We start from the raw sequence: 19115 nt of genomic DNA on the forward strand, positions 1-19115 counted from the left end.
ATATTTTAATTTCAAAAACAATCTCTCTGCCTCCCGAGATAGGGTAAGGATGTTAGTACACTAGATATGTAGGATTAGTAAATCTTGATTTATATCCAAACATATATTGTTTTAATAAAACCAAGACTTAGACAAACGAGAATACAAACCATAATGGAAATGGGAAAAGTTTTCCAAACACACATATATTTACACCTTAGCATATATAATACATAATATTTGAATGATTTTACAAAAAATATTTGCACACATTTTACCACAAACTTATTTACATCTCTGGGCACATAATATCAACAAAGATACAGAACGTACCACAAAATACACAGAAGCAAGTTTGCAAATCATGGCAAAATCCTTATTTCCACAAACAGAATAAAACAAAACAAGACAAGACAAACTCACAATTAGATAAATTCGAAACGCAAAAGTAGCTTGACAGAGTTGTATTTCTCTCCCTTGCGGCTGTGGAGTGGTACTGCTCGGATCCCTTGTCTTAGTTCTGAAACAGGCAAACAAGTTTGTCCAGCAAAATCATCTTTTTCAGACATATCATACTCATGAACTTCCACACGGAGTAGAGCCAATTCAGGAACTGTTAATGGGAATTCAAACTGTTCATCCCAAGTTGGTATCCAATTGTCCTCAAGAGTCTTTGTTTTCTTCATTACAATATCAGCATCTACTCCAGCAATTCCAATCTGTATACATCCAAACCCGAAGTGTATTGAGGGATAATTATCGCAAATACAGAATTTAAACAAGTAAATCAACCAAATAATAATGATAATAATGAAGGTTAAGTATATCCATCTACCCTTGCGTAGAAGTCTGGAGGAGAGTATGCATCAAAGTGTGTGTGTTCGAAGTCATAATACCACCCTTCACCCATATATACGGTGACCTGCTTAATTCAAGAAGCGTTGGGTTATTTGCATCAACATGATCAAACCTTACATAATCCAATAAGGTGAGCTATAAAACTAGATCCCTCAAGTACCTTCAATGTAGTTTTGACTGGCAAATTTGCTTCAGGATCGAAGACCTCATTGTTGGGACCTGCTTTCAATAGTATATCTGGTTTCTTAACATATCCACAACCACCATTGCCTCTGAACATACCATGCATTAACCAAAGTGATCTTCCATAGCCCTGCCACGGAACTCTTGTTTATGCATTTTCCTTGGGAAGACTATGACAAGCGAATTGATAAAGAAAACGATATTGGGAACAATTAAAGTTATATAGTGAATCAAATGTGATAGAGTAGAACTTAGAACAGACAACCCACCGTCCAAGGAAGTGACCTTTTTAACTATTTTGCTTTTGCTTAAAGAGGTATTTGGCGTAGGCACGCCCGGGGGGTAAGATTACATAGTCACACCAGCCTTTGAGCTCTCCCTTAATTACTACATATTGTTACTCCTCATCCAAGTTCATTTCCAGACAAATCATATAAAATATTATAGATCTGAGGCTTCGATTCAAACAACAGCATACTGAGGGTAATCCGTAATCCCACAAGTGGGGTCTGGGGAGAGTAGGATGTACGCAGATTTTACCCCTACCTTTGTGGCGTAGAGAGGTTGTTTCAGCTATTGGAATCAGGGCACGTATGCAAGGCTGAAGAAAGCTTCAAATAAATTCTAATGTGATATGTGTCAGATGTCAAAAATGCTCACTAGTGTAAAGTAGTCCCAGGATTTATATGCATGCTTGGGGGGGATAGGTAACTGGGTTCTGATAGGTATTTATGATTGCTATGTCCTTCACCTTGAGAAAACAGAACAAAGATTAATAGTCCACTCATTTCCTCTAAATCAATGTTGCATCATGAAGGGAAAGCCACATGTAAATCTTGTAATCATGAATGTAATATCAGCAATGGTTTAATCAAGAAAAGGGTCACTGAGATCAAACAAACGCACAGAAGAAAAGATCAACTTTGCATTATGATTTTCTCTTATGAATGCTACCTCTTTTGCTTTCCAGGGATGAAAAGAGAAGATTAACCTGCATATTGAATGCCACCATTTGAGCTCCATGTGTCCATGCATTGAAAGGATTGTAATTGGATGAGTCAAAACGTATGCCCTTTGGGTATATTCTCAGAATGTTCCTCTGAGTGAACCTGTAAGCATACCATAATTATGCACATACACCCTATTACATGTACATGGCATGAATAAATTGGTAAAATCTTAGAAGGCATACACACGACTGCTGTAGATCAATTACATGAAACGTTATGACAAGTAAATCTGCTACAATATTCCAGAATTTTGAAGTATCACATGAGTTGGATTGTGTCATTTGAAAATCCTTCGATCACACATGACAAACAAGAACACCAACAACAATGACGATGACATCTCAACAGCTAGTTGTGGTTGAAAAATCCAATGTCCATTTCGCTCCATTTGCACTTGTTTCATTCCAATAATCAGTAATATGGGGTTCTTTAACACTAGAGGTTCTCACGTTTACTACGGGCATACAAATCTCTAATATGAACAAAAAAATCCTTGCAAATAATGAAGGTAATGTAAGTGTACCAGTATGACTAAACCTTAATCTCAACTATTATGTATGTCTATATAGATCTTTTGTTTCAATTGTGTATTATTATTTTTTTATGTGTCCACTTGGATTCAGAGAGATTGTAGGTCATTTAATACGCTTCCTTCACATGTAATATTTTTGTCTAGCTTGTCATTGAACCTAAACATCTACACTGATTGCTACATTTTAGGCCTCCCTCGTTTGATCACATAAAACAAAGCTAAGTCGTCTTTTCAAGTTCTTGCTCATTCAAGCTAAATCGTTTGATGGAGCAAAATAATACTATACCTGATAATTTCTTTCCCATGAGTAACTACAGCCTTTCCAAGTTCTTGCTCACTCAAGCTAAGTCGTCTTACTTTATCAGGATCAACCCTCAGCCAATCAGACAGTCCACCTTTCCCCTTTCCAGCATGAATGGCAATTAAACGCTTGTATTCTGGTGCTGTATTTTGCTGTGAGGTGGGATCTTCTTCATCAGAATTGTCAGCTTCACCTTCATCAGAGTCATCCTGCTTGGAACAGTGACAGAATGTGGCAAAAATAGAGTTTAATTGAAGAAACTCACATACTCAAATGGGCCAAACTAATTAGTAATGCATTTTATTACACCTTATCATTGTATCTGGCTTTAATGTCTGAAACCTCCCTTCCCCAAGCTTCTGTATCAGTTTGATCCGTTCCTTTCGTTGCACCTGTTTCATTAACTTCCTTCGCCTGAAGGTACTCTTTGGGTGGCTTAGTTGATATCAGAACACGTCTTTTCAGTGATTCTGGGGATGGAAACTCTTTCAAACATTCATCGGAAGAAAACAGCATATCTCCAAATGTTTGAGTGATCATCTATTATTTTTCCACAAAAGCATAATTAGGATCAATAAAGGTCGTAATGCGTATCATATCCAGAATATGAACATACACACCTCCGCTGTTTTTGCCTGAAGAGCAGTAGTTAGATGATCTTCAAGTGTTATTACTACAGGATACTCAGAAACAGTAAAAGCATGTTCCTTGATAGACTTCAAACATTTGATGAGCGCAACTGGAGTGGTCAATGTTCTGTATGAAAAAAAGTACACTTACAAACTACAAGAAGAATGAGAAGTACAAGGACAATAGAGAGAAGTCTATAATAGAGGCATGTGTTTAGGTGACTCAAAAATTCATGAGAAGTATGACATGAAATTCAAATTCCAATGCTAGTCCGGGTAGAAACATAACACAGCTAGGCTTAAGAGCAATAATGGCATACCCTCCATGAAGAACTTCGACATCATCTTTAGCGGAATTTGGCCATATATCCAATTCAATTACTCTTACACCTCTGTGCAAGGCCTGTATAATGGGGACATCACTGCAATCACTACTCAGCTGATTCCCAGTTAAATAAGAATTGTGGCCTGTGTATATGAAGTAATGAGACAAAGGCGCATTCATATCTTGGTGAATCTGAAAAACAAAAGAAAAGGAGAGTTATTACTGAAAAGAATACATCAACTATGCTAGTAATTTATATGTCTATTACATTCTTTTAATTAAGAACATGTCCATAACATATGGCTCTCTTACTACAAACCTCCACAAGTAAATTAAAAAACATTCCATACAGGTCAAATCACCTGACAATCAACTCTAAAAGCTTTTTTGATTCAATCCATGTATTTGTGTTAAAAATTTTATTTTTAGTATGTATAGATAATCTATTCAGAATCCATAAGCAAAAAGAATTATGATCCAGAACCCAGAAACTAAAACTTCTGACTCCGCCTCTGAATCTGCTAGTTACTATAATTTATATACAAGACTCCTCTTTAGGACCTTATAATTCTAAACAGGTCATGTTGATAAAAGGGAAATAAAAAGAAAAAAAGGTTAAACATTTTGCATTTTGGTGAATTTTACCTTGAAATTTGACTTTAGATCAATTTCCAATGCTTGGTCATATAAATTACTATTCCCTCCGTCCCATTTTATGTGGCAACATTTGACCGGGCACAGAGTTTAAGAAATAAATGAAGACTTTGAAATGTTTACCAAATTGTCCTTTAAAAAGTAGACTCACTTTTTTCTCTCCTCATAAATGTTTTAGAGTATTATTTTAAGATTGAGTGGGATTAACAAAGGTAAAAGAGGAATTGTACCTTTAAATACTTACCATATTAGAAAATGTGACATTCTTTTTGGGACTGATCAAAAAGGAAATGGTGTCACATAAAATGGGACGGAGGGAGTACTAAATAGTGTATAAGGCATGGGCGGAGCAACCTTCCCTTCGCCGGAAAAGGAGTGTACAAATGTTAAATGTTTGCTATTATGAGTGTATATTTAGTTTTGCACATCGTTTACCCATCTGAGAACAAAAAAATTGCACACAATTCGTCAAATTCCTAGCTTCATCAAAATCAATCACACGAAAATGTTTTTCAGAACAACATTTTCTGATATATCAAACACACAAACAAAATCTCAATTACGTACTACTAAAAAATCAAAATTCAAAGCAACGCGAGCAAATCGAAACAAATTGAGCAACAGTATCTTACCCCAAGCTTAGAATTAAGAGGAGGATTGATATCAGCAAAGAGATATTTGAAGAACGCATCAAGATGAAGACCTCTCCGATGAAAAACATTGAGGATCTTAAGATCATGAAGATTATTCATAATAGCATGAGCATCCTCTAAAGTAGCGTTTCCTCCTTTTGAACCTCAATTAAAAACCGATGAAGATTCTCCGCGCTCATCACTCCATTATCGGAGTACCGATTGAACAAATTCTTCACATCTGCCGGAGCCTCGGCTGCGACTACCCGGAACCGTCGCCGGAAACAGAAACAGACTCTGTACGACTGTTTGGACATTGTTGGAAAAAAAGGAGGAAAAACGGAAAATGGATAACGGAGAGGATGAATTTTAGAAGAGAAATGATAATTATATATTTATTTATTTATGTGAAGTAAAACGGTTTTTCATTATTGCTTAGGAAGAAGGGAAGGTATAAAAGTTTCTTTTTTTGGTGGTTAATTTAGTACGCGTATCAAATGAGTTTGCATGATGGAAGCGAAGTTTGTGGATTTAAGGGTGTGTTCGATACGACAGAAAATATTTTTCATGAAAAATATTTTTTCGAATGATATAAGTAAATAATATTTATGTGAATTTGATTGAATTTAATAGATTTTATTCAAATAGTGTAAAATTCAAAACATGTAAGACGGAAGAGGTGGCGGTGGGGATGAGAGCTATAGGGTGTGTTACATGTGTGAAAGGCACAATTACACTATGCTTGGATAGTTGTTACGTACTATTTCATAATGTATCATGTTGTGTCGTGTTGTATTGTATTGTTCTAATGAATATAGTGTTTGAATAGATTGTATCATTCTCCAATGTTACATATCCATAATTTGAATGATAAACGTATAATAGAAGTAGGGTCCAGGGTAGAGTCACTATGAAAATGTAGGATAAAAGATAAAATAGAATTATTAAATAATAAGTAAAGATAAAATGAGAAGAAAATATTAAGACAACGACGCGATCACACCAAATCGATCGTTACATAAAATGAATTTTTTGATCGTTACCTAACAATGAACTTAAAAGATACGATACAATATAATTTAAACAACAATCAAAATAAATATTATGTTTAAATTAAAAATACAATACAATACATCGGTAACAACATCCAAACAAAGTGTTAACATGAAATATCATTGTGAAACATATTTTTCTTATTTTCATTTGATAAGTCATTTTACTCAATTTTAAGGAACTTATTATCATGAGTAAATATATTTTTCAAATTTCTTTTTATTAACTAATAAAAAAATGACATATCGAAATACCGAATACACCCTAAATATTTTCGTTGAGTAACAGACATGTTGGAACCCACAAGTCTAATTTGGCTTTATTAGTGAATAAATGATTAGAACATAGAAGTATATTTTCCAAGGGATAATATTTTTTCTAAGAGGGGAAAATATGGTACATGTGTATCCAGGGTACAAATGTATACCCTCAAAGTAGATGGTGATTTAGGGTGTGTTTGTGAGGAAAATGTCTTTATATTTATTTTTGTCGGTTTGGTGCGTAAACAAAAATATCATCCTAAAAAATATTTATGTATAATTTAAACAGTTATGAGAGAGTGGGGTGAAGATGGAGATGGAGGTAGGGCAGGGGATGAGGGCTTATGCGGGTGACAGTGTCACGGTGAAGATGAAATTTAGATGAGAAGGACAAAATCATTATAAAATATCAAATGTGAAAATTATTTTCAATCTTTCCTAAGAAAAAAATATGTTTTGCATTTTTAATAAACATATTCTCTTAGTTACAAAAACCATTTTTAAAATCCTTTTGACTAATCAAAAATGAGAAAATTAGAAATATTGAACATGTGCTTAATACGAAAGAGAGAGAGGAGGGAAACTATCCAAATTTGTACATGAAAAATAAAGTATATATCTAGGATCTTTTTAATTAGTATTTGATATCTATATTAGAGTCCGACTAAAACATGTATCTAGAATTTAATGTTTCTATCTTTGGTTGTTCTGTATTGATTGGCTTGCAACCAAAAGTCATACAAGCTTTAAGTGTCAATGTAATAGGTAATTAACCAATAGCTATTTAATTAGATCTGATGATTTATTGCCAATAATAATATAATAACATGTAGAGATTTGGTACAAATTAACCACACCTAATATATACCCCACTTCTTTTTTTGATTGTTGTTGACAAGGGAATTAGTAGTGCTCCTTTTTGGGTGAATATAATGTAAACTTCGTTTCAAGTATAATTGCACGTAAATCACATAGGAGTCATAAATCGTACTCCCTCCGTCCATAATTGTTTGACAGGTATATTAAAAATAGATGTCCAAGATTAATTGTCAATTTAAACAATCAAGAAATAATTAGTCACTTTTTTCCAATTCTGCCCTTAATGATTGTGTAGTTCAATTGAAAAGTTATGTGGACTTTTGGTATTCTTGATATAGTAGGGTTATATTAGTCAAATTACACCTTGTATTAAATTTTCCTTAAGAGATGTGCATGACCTTACCCTGACAAACAATTGTGGACGGAGGGAGTATAAGATAAATTTCATCCAACAAGCACAGTCGAAAAAATATATAAGGACTTCAAACTTGAAACTCTCCATTTAAGAGATTACTTGCACAACCAATTCGACCAAGCAAGGTTCAATATAGCCCTTGAGGTGAGAAAGTCATCAATTTCACTGATTTTTAAGACCAAATCTATATAGCCTCTATCGCTTTTAAAGAGACACTAATTACCGACTTATTTACGTTAATGTCCCCTTTTCAGGTTATTATTTTGATTTTATTTTATTTTATTTAGACTGTGATCGGTAATATTACACTCAATTTTGGGAATTATTCCTAGGAATTTCCGGCAAACGGGGGAAAAACCAAGAATAAAAAAGAGAAGAATTGATTAGAAAAATGAAATACTTAAAAAACGAATTTGTTTTTGCTTAGGAATAAGGAAAGGTATAATGGATTTGGTTGTTAATTTGTTACAACTTAAAAAAAATAAAAAAATTGAACATTTAATAGTAGAATAATTTAACTTATAATAAGAGATTACTTATCAATGTTATCATTAATTTAGATTATTATTTAATTTTATATATACTAATTTATATGAAAACAAATGAGGCCTTAATAGCCTCAGTTCTAAAAAGGCTTTAAAATTTTCAGGTAGGGTTGGATTGGGTCTGACCTCACGGAACAAGTTCATTTGACTGTTTTCTCCATCTAGAAATAACACTCGTAACTTATGATTTTATATCAAACATTTTTTATATTTGATGATAGATGATTAGATAACGAAAGTAACATTTCAAAACAATTTCTTATTTATTAATGTTGCTCTATTTTTATTTTCGCATGACACCTGAATTTTTCGATCATTAACAAAGGATTAAGATTTGTACTTAGAATTACCAATTTTTCAAATGATTATGATGAAAAAGAACTATTATGACAATTTGATATGAATACCTAATTTTGAGGCCCATTTATTCACAACAAGAAAGTGCCCAACTTATAAGTTTAAAATTCTAACATAATCAAATCGATTAATCAGAAATCCAACAGTAAGAAACCGAACCAAACCGTGTGGTTCAATCAGAGTTCTCGGAATTCAAGTAGAATTACCCCGACATCACCAGCAACGAAGTGACGGCCCACTTTGTTGCATCAGTAAGTTGGGAGGCCCAAATAGAAAGTACGGCCCATATAACAGCCCAAGGGAAATACTCAATCATATTTTGAAGTGGCCCAACTTTGAATTTTTGCTTGGTTACAAAACTATTTCATATATAGTAAAGTTAGATTCCATCTGAGCTACACATTAAAAAAAAAAAAAGGTGATACTCTCTTCGTCTCACTTTTTGTGATGTTGTTTGACTTGAAAGTTGACACGGAGTTTAAGGCAAAAAGAAAGATTGTTGATGCTTGATTGTTTGTAGTCTAAAACAAGTCATGACTCATGTATCTATGTGGCTAAATCATCTAATTAAAAAACATACGATCAATTATCAAAACGTATCACACTTAAATTGGGACAAAGGGTAGTAAGTAAGAATTTATACGGGAAGTAATCGACCCCTCTTCCAATCTCATCATAATAATGAAGTGCGGCTTTGTATAAGACTCGTACAACATATTAAGTGGAAGGAAAATGAAAGATCGCGATTCTTGCGTTAGCACTAGGGCTAAAAAAAATTTACACCATCTTTATTGAACCTAATAACTTTTGTTCAAACCTAATACTTCTATCCCAGTTAATATAACTTACTTTCCATTTAGTCCGTCTAAAAATAATGACACATTTTTATATTAAGTAACAATTTAACTTTAAAATTACCAATTTTACTCTTAATAAAATGATCTATAGCCACACAAATATCTATCACTCATTTTAAACCACAAGTTTCAAAAGTCTTTCTTTCTTTCTTAAACTTCGTGTCAAGTCAAACTAACTCATATAAAATGAGACGAAGGAAGTATATATAAAAATTCATAAACTTTAAATTCTGAATCTGTTTCCGTATATAAAAATGCACTTCTTTTTAACTCTAAAAGAAGACATGATGATTGGTAGAATGGGGCACCCAATTCTTCCGCGTAACAAAACTTCTCCGTGTGTATTTCGTGTATACATCAATGTCATTATTCTTTGTTTAATCAAACTTTTATACTTTTTTTTTAATTTCTTCCATTTGTATAACAAGACAAGAAAAGGATATTCCAACACAGACAAATTAAAGTGACTGATTAATTAACATGAGATAATCAGTACTATCAACATTTGGATTATAGTATGAGTGTTAAAGTTTATACTAAGATTTTTATTATGTTACGCGGCTGAAATTCCCCAATAATACCAAGATAACACTCAAAAATCTCAGTTGGGGCCTAGGTGTTTTTAACTTTTAATAAAATGTTTGGTTGATATAAGGTTTTGATGGAAGTTGCGTCAATAAGGTCTTTATCATTTTGTTGATACATTTTAGAAAAAAGACATTAGAAAATGCATGACGCAATATCAGGTTATCGAGGATATATATGACTTTATATAAGAGGTTATATATGAATAACATATTATATTAGGATAGATGATTAGTAGCATTAGAGATAATTGAGTGTTATTTCTTTTTTTATGCATACTAATTAAACATAGTATTACTGATCTCGAGTTTCTTGTCCTTCGAATCCATTGTTTCTTGTACTTCAATTATCATAGTATTTTGTAGGGGTGTACAAAATCGAACCGAAACCAAACCAAGCCGCAAACCGAGTCAAACCGGAAAAAAAACCCGACTAGTGGTTTGGTTTGACTTGCTTTGATATTGGAAAAAAACCCCGACTATATTTGGGTTGGTTTGGTTTTAACTTAAAAAAAACAACCCGAGACCAAACCAACCCGATATTATATATGTAATTTTAAAATTTTATTTTATACAGAAAAATATTTACTTTGATATAATTTTAAAATACTTCTTATAATATTTCATAGTTTTTATCTTTTAATATATTATTTGAAGTTTAAAACTTAGAATTCAGAATGGTCCAATAAAGATTATAGTTCATATATATTGATAATTATAATAAAACTTAAATCAAAATCAAATTAATACTAATGCAAAAAGAAAATCAATTCAACACTAAGGATGACAATAATATTGAATATTTGTTCTTTAGTTTTACATTGGTTTAGACAATTAAAATACATAATCTAATTCTAATATTCCGTAAATATTTAGTAATGTAACTAATACTTATTAAATTTATTTTAGCATGATTTAGTACTTTTAAATTATGATCATTTTCATTGTGACTTTGCAATATTCAGTTTATATGATGATTTCATTATTATTTTTTATTGAATATTTTAGTGTCATCAATACTCATCTCATATTTTGTGTTATTTTCTTAAGAAACACCTTAGATAATTGTAGTTTGGTTGGACTAAAGAAATATTTGGAGCACAAGTTAATTATATGTTTGTATGCAAACTTTACCGAAAAATCCAAAAATTTGACAAAATCCGAGGTTTATTAGTTTGGTTTGATTTGGTATTTGAAAAATCCGAACCAACCCGAGGTTGAAAAACTCGAAAAAAACCGAATTTTATTAGTTTGGTTTGGTTTATAAATTTAAAATTTTTACAAAAATAATTTGATTTGATATTTAAAAAACCCGAATCAACCATGTCATGTACACCCTAGTATTTTGTAGTTACTACTTCTTCTTTTTTCGTTTTTCCTTGTCAAACTACTGCTTTGTCGTGCTCACTGCTCTCTATAATATTTTGCCATGATTTTTCTACTTATATTATTTTTTTCGAACTACTTTGAATTGCTTTATTTTTTCGACCGATGTTTATCAAAAATAACTTTTTTTATCTCTCAAGATAGATAAAGTACTCTATTGGCTCAACTTCTGGATATATACAACGAGAATAAAATAATTAAAATAAGCAAACACTAACCTAATGATGCATGCTAAAAGCCTAATCATACTTTTTTTAGTCTTCTTTTCTTAGAAAAAAGGATTAAAACTGCGTCATTGCTTTTGTCATTAACACAAATGTCACAAGAATCACACTAAAAAGATCATGGATTAGTTGACAAAAAAAAAAAGGAAAAATAAAGGGAAAAAAGTCTCATTTTTAAGTAAAAATTAGGCAAATGACATAGTATAAGAAAGAAATTACTTCATTTCCCTACTCTTTCATTAATTACCAAAAATCCCTTTTTTTAGTGTTTTTCGGATACATAATATAGTAGTGTGGATACTTAATATAGCAGCGCGGATACTTTAATTAATAACGGGCGGATACTTAAATTATTAAGTTGTTAGCAACACGGATACTTAATTAACGGGCGGATGCATAATATAGCAGCGCAAATACTTTAATTAATAACATGCGGATACTTAAATTATTAAGTTGTTAGCAGCACGGATACTTAATTAACGGGCGGATGCATAATATAGCAGCACATATACTTTAATTAATAATGGGCGGATACTTAAACTAATAAAGTATCCGGTTAAGTTGAATTGGGGAAAAATAAGGGATTTTTGTATTTTAGTAAAAGAGTAGGGAAATATTGAGAATAGGTAAAAAAGTGTTATGTATTTAAGTAATTTTTCCTTATTTAATGGGGTTGAATTACATATGTAGCATCCTTTGCCTCAAACTACCCAATTTTTTCAGTCAACGAGTTGGAAATTCAAGTTAAAATTAAAAATAGTCGACGAATAGTATAAGTATGTCTATATATATATATATATATATATATATATATATATATATATATATATATATATATATATATATGTTGTACGTATACATAATTCATCTATAATATGTGTATAGTTATGTATAATGAGTGTATAATTCATATACTAATTAGAAAAAGTATAATAATAACTCTGTTCAACTATTTGTGTAGGGATTCCAATATTTACGTTTTAAGATATATAATTTAAATTCATTTGTATTATACAAAAGTCTAAATTCATAAGCATTAACAACTATATTTTACCTTGTCGCACCCTGTCTTGTTCGGTTTATGTTTTCTTTCATATTTTTTCCCTATATTGTAATGTAAAAATTCATTTTTGTAGCATGATTAATGACCAATTGTACAAAAGCAAGGCCAGTACGTAAATAAACTAACATATGACAATTGTTTCATGCCTTTAGAGAACATTAACTAAGAGTTTTTTTATTGGGTTTATTCAGTATTTCTTCTGTCCCAACTCCCAATTTAGATAACATTGTTTGAATTTTGAATAAGTAAATTTATATATTTGAAAATCATATATAAAAAGTGATCAAAATCAAAGAAAACTCACTCTTGAATTCAAAAGGTACTCCATAAATTAGGCCATTGAGTATTGAAAAAATGAATTCTTTTTTGCATTCAAGAGAATGAGTTAGTGGTCAATGACGACGTAGGTTGAGCATCATAAAATCCGGTTCAATTTCTGTAGAACTAAAAACACTAAGTGATTTCTTCTCATATATTCTAAATTTATTGGACAGACTTCCACGTATGGCGTTTGCTTTGGAAAAGAAAAGAGTAATTTTTTTCAGAAATAGCAAAGATAATAGACATAATAAGGCTCTATAATCATATTTTCGGTAATTGCGCTTCATAGCTATAGTTTTGTTTGCTATGGAGGCTTGTCGTTTATATATTTCGCTTGCAAATATACAAATGGGATAAGTATATACAAATGGAGGCTGCGGTTTTTATATTTCGCATGCCCATTTGTATATTTCATTTGCAAATATACAACTATGATAGTATATACAAATTTTTCATAACTCCGTTTGTATATTTCGCATGTCAATATACAAACATAGTAATTTATTATGATTTTTTCATAAATCGTATACAAATAGCTAGGGTAAGCATATACCAATTCTGAATTTATACAATCAAGGACCAAATTATACAAATTCTAAATTTTTATCATTAAAAAATTGAATAGTGAAATTTCGTGAAACTATAACTACGGATTAAAAATAATCAAAATTATAGCTATATTACCTAATATACTCTATATATTTGTCATTTCGCCTAATTTTCCCAAAAAGGAATATAATCATGTCTTTGTGAACGTTTTTTTTTTTAATTCAACAATATATTTTCTTTTTATTGAAGATTTTTAGATTTAGATTTTCAAGATGTCTGAAAAATTAAAAAGACCTAGGTGGCATATATATAGTTGAAGTTTTTCAAAAGTGAGTGTGAAAAATAAGTTTTGATGAGTTTCTGGAAAGTCTGGGGTACGTAGCAGCCTTTCGTTTTCTTAGTCAATGAGTTGGAAAGAAAGATTTAAATTATGCAAAAAATAAATAAAATTCATTTATTTTGGGAAAACAACATGTGCCACGTGGCAATTCATACTTGGAGTCGATTTTTTTTCCCATCGAAACTAACCACTTTGTATTAGTGTAACAAAGAAATTACATAATTCAAATATACCCTTGGCCTCGTGTATAATCCAACTTAAGAAAAACCTTACTCGAGAGATAACATTCAACAAAGAAATAGAAAATCTGCTAGTTAACCTAGAGCCGAATTAAAATTACTTGACTTGTAATTTCAAAACCTGCATATCTAATATGAGTATAATTATATGAAGGATTTTGTGTAATATTTTATACATGATATAATGTAAAATAACTAATGTGTTCACAATACAATTGAAAAAAGGTCAAACATGCTCATGTACTATCAGAAATAGTTTAAGTATAACCCTCGTTAAATGTTCAGTCCAAATATATATACCCCTTGGCCCTTCTGTTGTATTTTCAATTCAAATATACCTCCCGCTATACTTTGATACAAATTTGCCTTTAATTTTAATGAAAAAACACATGTTAAGCTCAAAATCAAATGACTCATCCGCGATTTTAAATACCCGATCCTTTAGTTTATTTTCATTTTTTACCCTATGATATATATGGTCAAGAGTTTCAGAGTCTTCCTTTTCCTTAATAAATCCACAAATATATATATTTTCTTTGATGATCATATATTTAATGTGTTGATTTTTTTTGTTTGAATTTTATGTATATGATGTGTTGACTATGTAAAAAAAAAAAACTTTATTGCACTACATTAATGAAGAAGAAAAAATTGTTACATTTTCTATCTGCATTTGTCAACGACTCTCTCTCTATCTCATCTAGTATAGAATATTATTTGTAAACTTCACAATCAAAGGTGTGCTTTGGCTTTATTAGTAAACTAGATTGGAAAATTAATTTAATTGCATTTTCTTTTCTATTGCAATGTTTGAATGAAGTCATGAACATATAAGATGTTAGTTTAATTTATTCATTAATAGACATTATATATATATATATATATATATATATATCTTAATTTGGTTTTAATTGACAACTAAACACTCAAACTTTAAGAATAACATATATCTGAACATATCAATTCGTTCCAATTGTGTCTCGTGGACATTCGACGCTGACATGACACATAGAGTTTGGAGGTGTCTAAATGATCATTTTGTAAGTTGAAGTATTCAACCGACATTGTGAAGATGAGTTAAGATATCTAGATATGGATACATCCTCAAATTTAAAATATTTAGTGGCCAGTTGAGACCAAATTAACGTGTCTATATGCATTATGTGCATATTCATTAATCACTGTATATTAAAGATGGAGGGAAACAACTAAACAATTCTTTCTTGTAATACAAGAAAATAATAATCATTGTTTTCCAAATTTTTATCTCTTCTTTAATTGACTAATAAAAAGTTATAAAAACTTCTTAGAACTTTATTTAATTCATCAATTATTTTAGACCAATTTTTTTTTTAAATGTAAAATAATATTTAGAAAAGTTTCCTCTGTCTAGAAGTAATGCCTTCTAGAAGCCTAATATTTTCTAATTTATGTTTCATAAAACGTCAAAATATAATGAAATTTCTTTATTGTTTCCCTTTAGTTAAGACGTAAAAGTCTTATTTTGCTTTCCATATTTGCATACTTATCTTATTTACGTATGTCATATATTATACTTTTTAAATATATTTGATTTTTATCGTTAAATTCTCAACTACTTAAAAAAGAAGATGATAATTTCGAGAAAATGTCTAAGGAAATGTGAAATTACCAATAAAAAGTTTGTTGAGAATGTTTACGATCGACAAACCAATTCTGATGGATTTTATCGAAAATTTGTGTTCTATCTCCGAGCCTCAAATCATGTTAAATAGAATTCAAACAATGAAGAAGTAGAAAGTATACAACAAATTAAATTTCTGCATCTGATAAAATTTCATCGATTCAATTTTTATTTTTAAATTATTTGCAGCAATATACCGGTACAACCAGAGGCGAATCCAGAATTTCAAGAAAACGGGTGCACCATTGCTTTAGTAGAATTTTGTGTTTTTTTTTTGAAAAAACGAGTGTTATTAGTTACTAAAACAAATTGAAGTGAATTGTGGCTGGCTGGGATTGAACTCAAGACCTTGGTGTTAAAATCTAACTGTCAAACCAGTGAACCATCCAGCAACTTTAAGAACGGGTTCCAAAAGTGATTATTTAATATGTTCTTTAATAATTATACAAGTAATATATCAAGTTTAGTCGGATGACCACGGGTTCCGATGACCCATTTTTTACACATAAAATCGCCCCTGGGTACAACGGTACTCAAGACAAGATTATAGTAATGAAAGGAAAAATGATAAAAGATAATTATAACAAGTTGGCAAATAAAGGTATATTTGGACTAATATTATAACAACATGAAAAATATTTACCTCAACTATTGTTAGATGACAAATTTGGACCATATCATAAAATTTAACGATATATTGACCAAATAAGTCTCCAAATAGTCTCATGACAGCTGTCTCAATCCCAAATATACTTATAGAAAAATCCATATGTAATTTGATTAAACTATGAAACAAATTTATTTTACAAAATCAAACCAGACGAAGGATATATGGCAGAACCAAATTTTTGCATGTGACCACATGGTGTCAACCAAATTCCAAGACAACAACCATATTATTCTATTCTTTGTTTCAATTTGATGGTATGATTCTGATTTCTGACTTGACACGAAATTTTAAAAAGTTAAATTTTTAATGTTTTTTACCTCTTCTTAAGGAACTTTTACTTTTTTTTTTGTCTTTTGGTGATTCGAACTCACAACCTTAAGATTGAAAATGTGAAGTGCTATTATCATTCGAACAACTCTTGGTAACTTGTAATTAATCTAGTTAATTAGGAATAAACTAGTCACAATTCATCATAAATTTTGAATGAAGACAATTTTCAGTTGGTCCAATATTATTTCACATGTTCCAATATTGACGGCTGTATATTGTTACAACTTACAAGATTCATAGAACTAAACTAGGTACATTAATGCCCAAATGAATCAATTTTTGTGATAATTATTGAAACACTAAAATCTCCCCAATCAAAGGCATATATACACCATGTTAATTTTACATAATATGTGTACATTTTCTAGTTGTGTTTGAGTTGACCACTCCTTTATCTCTTCTTTTAATTTTTTGTTTCCAGAACCATGGAACTTAATTAGTATTATATTTAGGGAAGTGCTAAATGGCCAGAAAATTTGGTCAGAATTTGACCAGAAAATTAAAAAAACTATAATATTTTTTTTAATTTTAAAATAAACTGATTTTTTTTCCGTTTTTCAGTTAAAAGATATTTAAAGTTAAAAGGGTAAAAATAATTAAAAAGATAAAATAACATAGATAAAATATCATTCTGGCTAAATTTTCTAGCCAAAAAGTTTTTTCCATAAATATTTATGTATACAAAGTCGTAGCAAGTCATGAATTACTGATTATACATCGAAAATATGAACTTTCTAAGAATGGTTTCGTATATAATTCAATTATTAAGGCGTTTTGATAGTTAAATAAAATTTAAGAGAATAAAAGTGTGAGGCTCAAGTGTCTTGAGATGAATCGGACAAGTTCACGATCAACCAATTGATCTAATACACTTTTTGAGTTAAATCTTAAGAAATCAAAACCATGAGGTCCACAAATCTTTGAGGTGACTTAGAAGCGCATCGGACCAAAGCGAATAATATACTGATAGTTGAGTTTAAAGGGTAACAATTGGTTCAAATTTAATAATTTACAATAATATATAGGTTTGGAATTAATTCACAATTTGTTGACAGCTATCAATATTTACTACATTTATAATCATCATCTTAATTGAAATTGTGCAATTAGATATTTTGTACAATTTACGCAGTAAGTTAACACAATAAATAATTACAAAAATAGGTACGTAAAGTTTTATAGAGTTAAATTTTGAATTTAAAACTTTTCTGTCACAAATAAATTAAGTAGCGGTTGAGATCTTATTGACATAATTATGACTTTATTCTTAGTCAACAAACGTTAATTTAATTTTGACCTAAAATAAAGTTAATTATGGTGCTAATTAATTAACTAATGACTAATCTACCTATTGGAGGTTCTAGCATCTATGCAAATATTGAATATTAGAAAAAGCAAACATTATCTCTTTTGCAGAGTACAACATAGTGAACGAGTCGAAATTTTTATTAAGCAATATATATATAAAATAAACTATGTCTCTTAATTAAACACCAAATCAATCAATATCTTATTAATTGATTAATGAATCAACATATTAGTGCGTGTAATTCTTTTGTTGGTACAACTTATAGTGATGGAGTCAAAAAAATTACCAAGTAAGTTTAAAATATAAATAAATGAATTAGCTAAGAAAATTTAATATTTACTGTATATATTTTTAAAAAGATATTTTACTTATATATATACAATAGAATTTGAATCAATTGTTCCACCTTTATGGCCCATAATATATACAAGAGCAACTAATTTCCTTCTTTTAATGATTTCTCTTTAAATAATTTCAGATTCACGAAGGTGGGTAATTAGACCTAATATTCTGAGGGTAATTATTACTTGTGAGGAAATTAAATAAATAGTGAATAATGAAAATTATTGTAGCGTTCATATAGAAAGAAAAAACAAATATTCAAACTAGTGATGCTACAATTGAAATTATTGTTTTTTTTCTTCAAATTGAGTTTTTCCTAAAAGTCAAAATGAGAAGTTTCTAGAAAGAATTATAGCAAATTTTGTTTTGAATTTTAAAAGAGAAAATTATGCAAAAATCACACGTTTAAATTGTCAAAGTCATCTTGCTAAAGCGATTTGCACATAATTTATAGAGGGAATCTGAATTTTAATTTTATTAGTTCTTAAGTTTTGAATCATGATTTTCCACGTTAATGACTAAACTCTGAACTTAATATTTGTGTAATTAGTTTTAAAAAGATTAACACAAATTTACTGTTTGAACAGAAATTATTTGATTCGACTAAATCAGTATTTTAAACTTCTAACTCCGCCACTATTTCCAAGAAACTTAGATATATAAAAAAAAGGTTTGATTATTTAATT

The 19115-nt window shown here is 30.2% G+C and overlaps 1 protein-coding gene across 1 annotated transcript; it reads right to left on the reverse strand.

Moving 5' to 3' along the window:
- Positions 1–169: 169 nt before the first annotated feature.
- Positions 170–5454, reverse strand: LOC125831218 (phosphoinositide phospholipase C 2-like). The gene is given in 10 exon segments (XM_049510407.1): positions 170–698; positions 815–901; positions 998–1150; positions 2012–2129; positions 2849–3072; positions 3173–3403; positions 3484–3619; positions 3813–4009; positions 5104–5252; positions 5255–5454. Coding segments are annotated over 10 exon segments (1755 nt in total). The 5' UTR covers positions 5421–5454; the 3' UTR covers positions 170–404.
- Between the last annotated feature and the right edge of the window lie 13661 nt (positions 5455–19115).

The sequence above is a fragment of the Solanum verrucosum genome, unplaced genomic scaffold, assembly GCF_900185275.1.
Source record: "Solanum verrucosum unplaced genomic scaffold, falcon-dt-bn FXZP01000049.1, whole genome shotgun sequence".
NCBI lineage: Eukaryota > Viridiplantae > Streptophyta > Magnoliopsida > Solanales > Solanaceae > Solanum > Solanum verrucosum.